General features: G+C 38.1%; 1 protein-coding gene across 1 annotated transcript in view; it reads right to left on the bottom strand.

The window, feature by feature from the left end:
• DNAH8 (dynein axonemal heavy chain 8) overlaps positions 1-13,749 on the bottom strand; it is a 317,387-nt gene that overhangs the window by 233,314 nt on the left and 70,324 nt on the right. Inside the window, exons 17-21 of the mRNA XM_030796747.1 lie at positions 13,579-13,714; positions 9,793-9,980; positions 6,852-6,932; positions 6,340-6,456; positions 5,065-5,184 (exon numbers count right to left, since the gene is read on the bottom strand). Coding sequence (XP_030652607.1) covers positions 5,065-5,184; positions 6,340-6,456; positions 6,852-6,932; positions 9,793-9,980; positions 13,579-13,714 — 642 coding nt within the window. The remainder of the gene's footprint in view (positions 1-5,064; positions 5,185-6,339; positions 6,457-6,851; positions 6,933-9,792; positions 9,981-13,578; positions 13,715-13,749) is intronic.

Genomic DNA, 13,749 nt, shown 5'->3' with positions numbered 1-13,749 from the left:
AGATATAATCCACATTCTACAAAATTAACCTTATGAAGTGTGCAACTTATTGGTTTTTAGTATATTCACAGACTTGTGCAATCATGACCACTATCTAAATCCATAATATTCTCATCACCTCAGAAAGCATCCCTATACCCATTAGCAGTCACCCCATTTCCCCATCTCCACAGCTCTGGCAACCACTAATGTGCTTTTGTCTCTATAGAGCCAAGCTGATTTTGGTTTTTTGTTTGTTTGTTTTTTTGGTTTTTGAGACAGAGTCTCGCCCTGTGGCCCAGGCTGGAGTGGACACGGTCTCGGCTCACTGCAATCTCCGCCTCCCAGGTTCAAGCGATTCTCCTGCTTCAGCCTCCCAAGTAGCTGGTGTAATGCTAAAGGTTTTTGCCTTAGCCAAGCCAAAGAATTGGCGTGGCGGCTGCAAGTGATGGAGACACGGACTAAGAGAAAAAAAGCTGTAGGCTTTATTGAGCAGAGTGACAGTACAAAGCATCCACAGCATGGAAGGGGTTTTGAGCAGGTAGCCAGTGTTATATTCTTTGATCACTTTTTAAACTTTTTAAGGCAGGAAATACCTGCAGCGGGGAGATGTTACTAGAGCGAGAAACAGACAATTAACATGTCTTAGATCTTGAGGAAAACCTGAATTGCAACTTAGGTTTCATCTACTTTATGACTTTGCAGTGCATGGTAAAGGAGACAGGATCTCACAGTATTTTTACAAGGAATTGGAATTGGAAGCATAGATAAAGTCTGCTGGTCACAGACAAACGGGCAATTAAAATTCCTTTTAGTTTCAGGGGAGGGGAAAGGGAGAGAGGGAGAGAGGACACAGGGAAGCTTACAGCAAAATTTTCGCTGTTTATAGTTTTCTTGGGGAAGAAAACATGCACAAATCCTGGTGTTAGGAATATTTTAAGCATATATCTTCACTATTATTTATCTAGGACTAAAGTAAGGCTTGAGGCAGGAAATGAGTGAGTTTCACCGCTTTCTGAGCCTTTACTCGACTTAAGAAGCCTAGCTGGCCTCTCCTTTCACTGGGATTACAGGCATGCACCACCACCGCCCCCCCTGCTAATTTTTGTATTTTTAGTAGAGATGGGGTTTTGCCATGTTGGCCAGGCTGGTGTCAAATTCCTGAGCTCAAGTGATCCACCTGCCTTGGCCTCCCAAAGTGCTGGGATTACTGGCATGCGTCACCGCGTCCAGCCCCAAGTTGATTTTGTTGACAGAATTGCTAATACTCATTAATTATTTAACAGTGTTTAACTTGGATCATAACATTTCCTTGATTTTCTATTCCATTGGTACATCTATAGAGGCAGAAGTTATCAGTTAGGCTCCAGTCAGGAAAATGGAAGACACACCAGCTATTGTAACAAATAAAATTAGAGAATTTAATATGTAGGATGGGTTAAACACAGTTCAAGTATAGCAGGACAAGCCACAGACAAGAACCCCTCAGACACCAAGTTGTGGAGGGAAAGGGCTTTATTCAACTGGGAGCATCGGTGGGCTCACGTCTCCAAAAACCGAGCTCCCCGAGTGAGCAATTCGTGTCCCTTTTAAGGGCTTAAAATGGTTAAAATGGTAAAAATGGTTAAAATGGTAAATGCTATGTTAGTATATTTTATCACAATAAACAAGTTGCCAGCCAAAACAAAGAGTGGGGAGTGGGAAATGATTTTTGAAACTTAAAGAGACATTTCAATCAAATGTAATGTGTGAACTTGTCTGGCTCCTAGTTCAGAAACGAACTCTAAAAGGACAATTTCTATTAAAGCTAAATATATTCATAATCTATGACTTGACAATTTCCCTTTGGGGTATATATTAACCAAATTAGTGCTTAAGTCCACAAAAACAAAAAATTTACAAGAATTCTTAGTATATAACCAAAAGCTATAAACAATCTAAATGCCCTCAAGAGTAGAATGAACAAATAAACCGTACTAAATCTGTATTATGTAATACTATACAGCAATGAGAAGTTGAAATGAAAGAACGAATGTGTCACAACTGCAAAGATGAATCTCATACATATAACACTGAGCAAAAGAAGTCAGAAATAGAGAATATATGCTGCACCATTCCATTTATATGAAGTTCAAAAACAGGCGAAACTAATATACAGTGATACAAGTCAAATGGTGATTACTTTTAGGGGTGGGAAGGAGGTGTTACTGGCTGGAGTAAAGCACAAAGGAACCATCTGGGATACAGAAAAGTGTTCCACATCTTGATCATGGAGATAGTTACAAGGGTGTATCATACGTAAACATTCATTGAATGGTGCACTTAAAATTTGTGCACTTTTCTGAGTATATGTTATATCTCAATTTTTTTAAAGCATAGAAACTTAAATAAAAAGCAATCTGAAACCATAGCTTCTACGGGCTTTGTTTTTTCATAACCAAAAAAAAAAAATTAAGGCCTTGGATCCCTCACATGGGTAAGAGGCTGGAAATGAGACCTACCCCATCCCCACCCTTGCTTAATATCAGGTGAATCAAGGGCTAGGCCCTCAGGGAAAGAGTGGACTAGAAAGGAAAGTCAGCTACCTTGGTTGAGGCTCTGGGCTGGGGGGGAGCAAATTCTCCCTTGGGAATTTACAACTAGCTTACCCCTACATAGGTTTGGGGCTTGAGCTTATACAATCTATGAAGTTTTGGAAATTCTATCCTCTGAGAAACTAACATAAAGTTGTCCCAACTTGGTAAAACTCCTAGGCACCACATAGAAATAAATAAAAAGAAACAGGTTCTCAACCAAGGCTGTCCAGCATTCCCACAAATAGATGTGTGTGCACTAGCTCCCAATCCAAAACTGTAAAAAAGAGGAAGAGACAAGCCACTCTGGGCAAGAGTTGGTAGAAACAGCACAGAGCAGAATTAGACTCCCCCATTTTTTTCAGATAGTGAAATTATGTTGTAAAATATAAAATATTTTTTAATGTCTAAAGAAAAATAGAATAAAGACGAGAAAAAGATTACAGATATTTGAAAAATAATATAACATCTAGAAATAGATAAGTCAATAAATTTTAAAAAGAGAGCAGGGAGTAGAAGTATTTCCAAAAATATTAATAGTTACAATTAATGTAAATAGGTCAAAATTACCAGTTTTTTAAAAACAGACTTTCAGAATAGATTAAAAATAAAACATAGTTAAATGTTCTTTACAAGAACAAAATCTAAAATAGGAGAAGCCAAAAAGGATGAAAGTCATAAAATGGAAAAAGACACATCTGAAAAATAGTAACCTGAAAAAAGCTGGTATAATTATATAAATATCAAACAAAATAAACCTTAAGGATAAAAAACTTAATCAATAATGATAGAGGAACAACCAACCCAGAAGATATAATCATCTTAAACTTGAACACACCAAGAACAGGATGTTAAAATGGGTCATCTCACGGGCAAGGTGGCTCACACTTATAATCCCAGCACTTTGGGAGGATGAGGTAGGAGAATCACATAAACCCAGGAATTCTAGTCTGCAGTGAGTCATGATCTTGCCACTGCACTCCAGACTGGGTGGCGGACCTCATCTCAAAAAACTAAATTAATTAACTAATTTAATGTAATGGGTTGTTTAGTGTTGTCTCAGTTACAGTCAAGACCCCAAAACTGAGAACAAATCATTTTAAGGCTGGGCATGGTGGCTCACACCTGTAATCCCAGCACTTTGGGAGGCCAAAGTGGGTGGATCACTTGAGCTCAGGAGTTCAAGACCAGCCTGGGTAACATGGTGAAACCCTGTATCTACAAAAAAAAAATTTATTAATTAGCAAGATGTGGTGGTATGCACCTGTAATCTCAGCTACTTGGGAGGCTGAAATGGGAAGATCACTTGAGCCCAGGAGGTCAAGACTGCAGTGAGCCATGACCACACCACTGCAGAACAACCTGGGTGACAGAGCAAGAACCCGTCTCAAAAAAAGAAAGAAAGAGCTCAGTTTAAGACATAAAGGTATGTCTTGAATTTATAAGAGAGGTTGCATTATGTGCTGGGCCTTGAAAATGATTAGACAGGGTTCCTACCTTTGTGCTTTTGAGTCCATGGAGAATAAATAGGTATCCAAATAGTTTCAACATAACACAATGCTGAAGAGGTTAGATTTTATCCTGCAAGGACTATGTGCCACTGCTAAGAAGGATTTAAGCTGAGGCATTTCACAATTAGATTTGATGGCAATGTGGATGGATGTGTCGGGGCAAACACAGAAGCAGCAAGACCAGTTGGATCACCAAATGAATTGCTAAAGCCAAAATGAGCAGTAAGGGCCTGATGTAGAAAGGGAAAGAACAGGCTGAAATTCAAGCAACATCTGAGTAAGAAAAAAATCCCAGGCTGGGAGTGGTGGCACATGCCTGTAATCCCAGCACTTTGGGAGGCTGAGGCCTTGGATCACCTGAGGTCGGGAGTTCGAGACCAGCCTGGCCAACATGGCAAAACTCCATCTCTACTAAAAATACAAAAATTAGCTGGGTGTAGTGGTACACGCCTGTAATCCCAGCTACTTCGGAGGCTGAGGCAGGAGAATCACTTGAACCTGGGAGGCGGAGGTTGCAGTGAGCCAAGATCGCACCATTGTACTCCAGCCTGGGCGACAAGAGTGAAACTTCATCTCAAAAAAAAGTCCTGGCTAAGCCTCTCAGGACTGGCTGGATATAGGAAATGAAGGGGTGAGGAAAGAAGTCCAGATGATTCCCAGGTTTCTGAGTGACTTAGAGGGAAAGTATGTTGGAGTTAAAGCCATGAGAAAGATGAAGACCCTGGTAGCCATGCACAGTGGAAGAAGAGCTGTGAATCACTTACAAAGCCCCAGGGAACACCAGCATTAGGCTGAGGATATCAACAAAATGTTAGTCTAGGCTGTAGCCAGGGCTCTTGCTGTTGAAGGCATGAAAGTCCTTGGAGCAGAGAATGTCCACAAAAAAAAAAAAAAAAGCCTAAATGCTACTGACCCAGGTTTCTACTTTTAGACTGAAATTTCACATTTTAGGTTTACAGGCCAATATTTTTGTGATTCTAATTTAATGAACAAATGCATACCTCATTGAGGGTCAACATATCTTCTACTTTGGTAGCACCACCTTCAGGCAGAGAAATCAACACAGTTTTGGCAATCTCCTTCAGAACTGTATCAATATGCATTTCACACAAGTCACTGATCTACAAGGAAGAAAAATGTAAGAAAAAAAAAAACTCTTCTTTCCTTTAGAGCTAGGTTTTCATCCAAAAGAGGCTTGAGTTATAAATTAATTTAGAAGGCTAAATCTAGAAACTTGCATCTTGAGCCAAGCATAATTTGGTGAACATTTTAGGAGGACATCTGCAAAGAAAGCTTGACATAAAACTAAATTTTTCTTGAGCAATAACATGCCATAACCTTATTTGTGTTATCTCCTTTAATCCTGATTCCAGCACAGGAGGCATTGATATCCCAGTTTTACAACTAAAGACACCAAGGCTCTGAGAAGTAAAGCAACCTGGGAAGGAACACATAGCTAGTAACAGGCAGAGAATCCTATCCAGGTTTATCTAACTCCAAAGCCTCTGAGTTTGTGTATTACACCATGCTGCCATGATACACAGACCAGCACATCTAAAATGACAAGCTTGTTCTATGTAGCCAACATGTCAGAAATCAATAGACAATCTTCAATTTGATGATCATCTCATCTAGTTAATGTTAAATGCATTAATATTAATATTTAAGCACTCTTCTCTGCCACTTTTGACAGTCTACAATTATCCCATATTCTAAGCTACAGTGTGAAGTTGAACTGTCATTTCAACATATTAAAGGCAAGGCAATTCAGGGATAAGAATAAAGCAAACTTAAATGAAGACCTCAATCCAGTAAAAGGAATATAAAGCTTTTTTTTTTTTTTTTTTTTTTTTTTTTGTGAGACGGAGTCTTGCCCTGTCGCCCAGGCTGGAGCGCAATGGCATGATCTCAGCTCACTGCAACCTCCGCTTCCCAGGTTCAAATGATTCTCTTGCCTCAGCCTCCCGAGTAGCTGGGATTACAGGCACCCGCCACCATGTCCAGCTAATTTTTGTATTTTTAGTAGAGACGGGGTTTCACTATGTTGGCCAAGCTGGTCTCAAACTCCTGACCTTGTGATCCACCCGCCTCGGCCTCCTAAAGTGCTGGGATTACAGGTGTGAGCCACTGTGCCTGGCCCAAAGCATTATATTTTAAACCTAATGGATGTCCTTTTAGTTAAAAGGCACACCCTTTAAAGAGCTTTCATAATAATCAAACTATTACCTATATCCTGAGTATACATGTTGATAGCTTTTTAAATGTATAGATCATACCTTCTTTAAAAGTTGATTGAACATATCCAAAACTAATTCAACTTCTCGAAAGAAGCTTTCCAGTGTTAAAGACGACCATGTTAACACCGTGAGTCCTTGCCTCAACACAGATTCCACCTAGAAATGGTAAAAACACAACTGCTTCTATTATTAACAGGAGCATCGGCACTTATAGAAGAGGATTTATCACCTGCAAATATTATATATTTTCTTACATATATTTTCCCTCTATTACACCTAATAAAGATGACTTTTTATTTTTAACCATCTTTGGCTGTCCAGGAAACAATCATGAATTTTCAGAAAAAGTGCTCATGATTTAGATTTAGTTGTTTTTGCAAAGGCAATGAAACTTAGACAAGAAATTCTGTAGGAAAAAACAGAGCTATAAAATTGAACTAGAAAGATAGAGAGTCTAAAGAAGAATAGATGTTCCAAAATCCATAATTTATAGAACCGAAATCTAATTTTAAATAATAGGAAAATCAATATAAACCTTCAGCAATACCAACCTTTTTCATTTTTGGGGTCATCAGATTGACAAACACAGAAGGCACTTCCTGACATAACTCATCATAATATTGCAGAAGTCCCTGTAAGAAGTTGAAATGGCATGTTTTATTTTAACTCATTTTAAAGTAGCAGTCACATTTTGATTCATGCCAGGAAGGTTTCATAATCCCAGTTTCCTCGTAGTCCTGTCATCATGACAGCTGCCCATTTAAACTTATGCTGACTTACCATACTTTCTCTGTACCTGTAAATTACCTGAGCATCTCCTTTAAACAAGTCAATAGCAATTTCTACATCTTCATTTTTCATATTTATCACTTGTCTTTCTAGAAGTATATTAAGTGGTTTGAATTATTATCTTTTTGTGATATCTGTCATTATACATTTCCTCTTTTGCTCCTTATCTTCTGACACATTAAAACGTACTCATCTTATCACTGATGCCACACTTGCTTTCTCGAGTCAAAATAAATTTAGCTTTTCCACACAAGCAGAATAAGCTTTTATATTATCTCTTAGATGTTGTTTTAGAGATGATCCATGATGATCGGTTTTTTACTATTTTGTAATTTACTACACTGTGGTGTGGGAAATGCGGATTCAAGTTACTTTATCTCCAAATTAAGAATCTTAAACTGTTTCAATTTTTACCTAATAGTTTCAAAGCTCTTGATTCCTCTTTCCCCTTTATACATTACTTGTAGTTGAAGTTTTGTTTATACTTGACACTGGCTAAAGAACTTTGACTTTCTTGATATTGTTCAATACTAGCTAAAATCTTGCAAGATGTAATGCAAACTATATTAGCTTCGATTTATAACAGTACATTTAAACCCAATCCTCCAAAGTCACAGCTAGCCAGTAAAAAAGCTCATGCATAGTTTTTGATGCCAAATCCAGTTTCCACAATACCAATGTTACTCTAGTTTTTTTCAAAAAAAGACAATTAAATACTATTTTGGTAAGAGCTAAACTATTAAACTGTTGGAAGACAACATGCCATAAATCTTCATGACTTTGGATTTGAAAAAGGTTTCTTAGCTATGACACCAAAAACACAAAAGACAAAGTAGGTAAATTGGACTTCAGCAAAATTTAAAATGTTTGTGCTTCAAAGAACACCATCAAGAAAATGAAAATACAACCCAAATAATGGGAGAAAAAATTTGCAAATCATATATCTGATAAGGGACTGGTATTTAAAACCTAAAATGAACTTTATAACTAAAAAAATAGACAAATACTCAATTTAAAAATGAGCAAAGGATCTGAATAGATGCTGCTGAAGGAAAGCACGCAAAAGGTTAGTAAGCACATGAAAAGATGCTCAAAAATCACCAGCCGTTAGGGAAATGAAAACAAAATCAAAAGGAGATACCACCTCACACTCACCAGGAGGGCTATCATAAAAATGACAAACAATAGGCCGGGTACAGTGGCTCAGGTCTGTAATCCCAGCACTTTGGGATGCTGAGGTGGGGGGGTCACAAGGTCAAGAGATCGAGACCATCCTGGCCAACATGGTGAAACCGCGTCTCTACTAAAAATACAAAAATTAGCTGGGCATGGTGGCGCACGCCTGTAGTCCCAGCTACCCGGGAAGCTGAAGCAGGAGAATCGCTTGAACCCAGGAGGCAGAGGTTGCAGTGAGCTGAGATCATGCCTCTGCACTCCAGTCTGGTGACAGAGTAAGATTCCATCAAAACAAAACAAAACAGGAAAAGTCTAATTTATTTATTATATTATTGATGATAAAATTATAAATTTTGTACCACAGGAATAGAGTTCATTTTCTCATTGAATAATCAGCTGTTCCATTAATGTCTGTATAGTTATCTTATAACTCATATTTAGTCAGTTCTCTATTGTTGGAGTTATACTCCAGTCTTTTGCTATTACTAATTGTACTGGAAAAAAATGTCCTTGCATTTGTATATTTTCCTGCATTCCCAAAATACATGTCCACAGCCTGCCAAGAAAAGCAAAGAAGATGAGTTAATGCAGCTTGCTATTTTAACTGGCTTTCTAAAGAAATGCTCATGTTACTTAACTCTTGTCAAACATTTTAGAAACAATGTGTTAGGATCTGAATATACTTTAATTCGACCTTTGAATCAAAGATTGAATCAATTATCAACTTTGATGGCACTTTTTTTTTTTTTGAGACAAAGTCTTACTCTGTCGCCCAGGCCAGAGTGCAGTGGAGCAATCTCAGCTCACTGCAACCTCCACCTCCCGGGTTTACACAATTCTCCTGCCTCAGCCTCCCAAGTAGCTGGGATTCCAGGCATGCAACACCACACCCGGTTTTGTCATGTTAGCCAGGCTGGTCTTGAACTCCTGACCTCAAGTGATCCACCCACCTCGGCCTCCCAAAGTGCTGGGATTACAGGCATGAGCTACTGCGCCCAGCAGTACATTTTAATGTCAGTTTTTGCCTGCAGTTTTCATTTTGTTAGATTTTAGTTTGCCACGCTAGTGAACTTTAATTGAAATAATGCTCCTTTTTGCCCCACAATGTTGAGAATCACCTCTACTTGTATAGTCACCCTACTTTATTAATTTATATCTTATAAATATTCTAGGATAAGTATATTATAAAATTTAATGCACAAGATCTATAAAATTATATTAAGAATAGTTTTTGAAACTTGCTATTTTGTCACTGTCATTATCCAGAAACCTAAATCTGATTTCTGATAATCTTCTCACTTTTTGCTTTCCATTTCCAATCTTTTCTTTGGTTTGCAAGTCAGTATTTTAATTCTATCAAGAATCAACATATTAACAAATTTACCCTCAATGCCATGAAGCATTACTGCAAGGATATATATATATATATATATATATATATATATATATATATATTTTACCAAAAACTCCTTCAAAAATAATTAGAAAACATAATCTATCTTACCTGGAAAACATAATCTATCTTACCTGCAAATACAGTTTGTCTGCTTTCAATTTACTTTCCAATTTTAGCAACTTCTTTGCCTGTTCTGGTACATCCAACTTCATTTTTATCATACACTTAGTTTCCCGAACAACTTCCAAAATTTTGGGATCAAAATTAACCAGCAACTTCCCTGTTTCTGGATGTCGCACAAAAAGCGTGGCTTGTAAAGCTACAAATAAATAATGATTGACATTACTCATTCTGAATTTCCTTTCTGCTTCCAGCTCTGTTTATATTTCTGTCTTGCCCCCTGGACTACTAACTTCTTGAGGGCAAAGGAAATGTTTTGGATGCCCCAGGTGCTAAGGCACAGCATCTGGCAAATAGTGAATACTCAAAATTAAGATAAATGAATGAAGAGTGACTGCAAAGCCATAAAATCAGATCCAGGGAGAGAAACATTGACCAAGAATGGTGCTTTGTGCTATGAATCGCAATATTTTTCTGAGTGGGTTGAAAAGATCTATGTTAGTTTATCTTACGGATTATGACTTCACCCCTGAGAAAGCACCAGAAGATGGTTAGAATCACAAAAGATGCCCCACCTCATTTCAAACTCTTTCCCACTCAGATCTCAAACTGCCTTCTTTAAAGAGGTTTATTTAAATTAAATCTCCATCCTGAATTTCTGATAATTAGGCTCAAAATCAGTAAGAAATATTTATTAAATACCATTGAGTTGTGAACTCCTAGAATGGAGGGAGGATGTTTTACACTACATCTGACATAAACATCATTCATATAAACAAGCATTTTCAGATATCTATTTTATTATGAATTGAAATACATAAGCCCAAGCAGTTCTTACTGGGTAGCCTTAGATTATTTGTTAGCTTAACATGAAGAACTTCTACAGGCATAATAATAAAACACTTATTAGCATGTGCTAGTTTGAATTACATCTTGCATTAACAAACACTACTAACATGAGAATTTTATCACAATCACCAAATCTTCCAAACCTCACATTGTTTGGTTGAATGTGGCCACATCAAACTTCTAGTAAAATAAAATAGTTTGTGTATCTCTTTGAAGTTAGTTGACTGTTACTCATCAGATAAAATTAGTCTTGATATGGCCCTTAATGATGCAGGTTTTCAACCTAAATGACAATTTCAACTTAAAATTTTATCCAACTCATTTAGAATCTTTTTAAGATGGGTTAGAAATCACTTATCCTAACAGAAAACCAAGCACCACATGTTCTCACTCATAAGTGGGAGCTGAACAATGAGAACATATGGACACAGAGAGGGGAACAGCACACACCAGGGCCTGTCAGGGGGTGGAGAGCAAGGGGAGGGAAAGTATTAGGACAAAGTATCTAACACATGCAGGGCTTAAAACCTAGATGACGGGTGGATAGGTGCAGAAATCCCAGAACTTAAAGTAAAATAAAAATAAATAAATAAATCACTTATCCTACCAAGGAAATTCCAAAAGAACTTTTGAACATTTAAATCTGTCTTCCTTGAAACTGTACTGAGCTTGCTTGAAAAGACAAAAAGTTCAAGACAACTAAAACAGACCAATAAGGACAGCCAGGAAGTCTGCTCCGGGACAAGATGAGCATTTCATCCTATGTGAATCACCATCAGAGAAACTTTACAGAGCAACCAACTAAAGGAGGTTGATGCTACATATCCAATTATTACTACAAGCTCCTATGTGGCCAAGTACAGTCACATCACTAGGACAATGGACGCCTTCCAGAGCAATTCATTTCTGAAATGAAATGAAAGAAGTTAAAGAATTCTACTGATTGTTGGTTTTCCTTGTGAAAAAACATGAAAGAATTCTACTTCACATTGACAGTATGAAAGAATTCTACTTCATATTGTTTATATGTGATCACTTCTCCTGGGCATCAATCCACTGCAATGAGTATACTGCACCCAATAGGGGCCAACTGATGTTCTCAAGGGGAATAAACTCTTCTGAAAACTTGATAAAATTATTACTCATCAAGATTGTCTAATGTCTACTTATTGGACATTTTTTAAATATTTTAAGAGCCCCCAAGCATGCCTGGCATCATTCTTGTCACTGTTAGAAACAGTATAGTATAATGGCTAAGAAAACAGATTTGGGAGCCAGACTATCTGAATTTGAATGAGCTGTGTGATCTTGGGCAAGCCACTTAATGTGTCAGTGCCTCAGTTTTCTCATCTGTAAAACAAGGCTAATAATAGTTCCTTGTAGGGTTGCTGTTAGGATTAAAGTAATTTTAATCCTAATTATACTGTAATGTGCTGAGACAAAGCCTGGCACACGGTGAGCACTGTATAAATGTTAGCTATGACCATTTTTTAAAGGATATCAGATGAAACAGACATAGAGGGTAACCTTAGAATGTGCAGGGGACACAAGGTAGATCTATAAAGCAGCAAGTGTCATGAGAAAGAGCTACAGATAAAGTACGTGGTGGGCTCTGGAATTTTCTGCCAAAAAGAATAAGGAAAGGCTGTATGAAACAGGTGACTGTCGAGCTTGTTTTTGAATATGTGCAGATAACAGAAAGTGCATTGGGGGCAGAAAAACCACCAGGAGAAAATTAAGTGCATGGCATTGTAGAACCAAAACAAAACCAGTATATGCTTCAGTTGTTAAAAATTCTCTTTTGCCTTTTTCCATAGTCTGAATTTTAAGCTCCTCTCGAAGCTCCTTTGAGAGTTCTGCTCCATAAACAGGCTTTCTTTAGAGTCCACAGGGTCCTACCATATAGCACAGCACCCAAAAACAGCTGGCCTGATAAAAGTGGCTGATTAAAGGCTTACCTACGGTTCCTGTTAGGGACGATACCCTGCGGGAGCTGGGGCACTCTCCTCTAGGATGCAGGTATGCTGTGAATCAATGGCCTGTAGATAAGTGCTGTGTCCCCACACAGCTAAAATACATGAGTTCTGGAACCAAGAGGCAGAAGTAGGAGTGACTCCTCTCACCATCGTTCCAGCAACCCACCTGCAGAACTTGTGCTTCCTGCGCCTGCAATGCTGTGCTCTGCTGAGGTGGAGACGCTGGTTTGGGAGGGAGAAACCTTTCTACCAAGGGACTCGGTAAGGGGTCCACCAAGGTCACATATAAGAGTTTAGGGTTGAGATCATGACTAAGAGCTTAAGGTTAAGATGAGACAAAGCAGGAATCTGAACTGATCAACCATTGAGCCCACACAAAAACAACATCCCGGAGGGCTGGATGATGGCTAAGAACCATCCCATCTCACATTTAACTCTGCCCAAAGCCTTGGCAACACATAAGCCCTCCCCTCAGAGGCATGCAGACACAGTGCACTAAAATGCTTCATTTACTGGAACTCAAACCTGAAATTAAATTCAGTAATAAAAAAAGGGAGAAAGTAAAGGAGGGACACAGGAAAGAAGGGAAGCAGGGAGAGAGGAAGGAAGGCAGGATGCAATTTTTTCTCCCCAGAATGGGACTGAGATTTGAATCTATACCATGATACAACTGAATATGAACACCTTCATAAAGTCTGGAGAATCCCTAAAGATATTTTCACTTTCAAATACTGGTTTTCAGTGGAAAGTCCTAAGTTAAGTATGTCATCTTCAAGGTTATGATCATTTTCACTTATAAAATCAGAATATTATTAACAACTGTAAACAAATAAACCACTGTAGCATCCCTAAATCTAAATTGTAGCTATCCTAAGATGACGTGGAAGGGATGGAAAAAGTTCTCCAGAACTATTAACTCATTCAAAATCACCTAATCCCTACTTTGTAGGCTCATGGCAGTGTTATACACACCGTAATGTAACTGTGAAATCTCCCTCATCCAGGCTGTGTGATAGACCACCTCGAATTCCACCAGCACGTAGGAGATCTTGTTATACTGACGGATGACAGCTTTACCATCCAGACTTGATAAAATGTCTGAGTTTTTCTGTTTTTTTAAGGGAAAAGAAAGATTTACTTTAA

Source organism: Nomascus leucogenys, chromosome 17, assembly GCF_006542625.1.
Source record: "Nomascus leucogenys isolate Asia chromosome 17, Asia_NLE_v1, whole genome shotgun sequence".
Lineage (NCBI taxonomy): Eukaryota > Metazoa > Chordata > Mammalia > Primates > Hylobatidae > Nomascus > Nomascus leucogenys.
The sequence above is the reverse complement of the archived record's forward strand: the minus strand, read 5'-3'. Positions and strand labels throughout refer to the sequence as shown.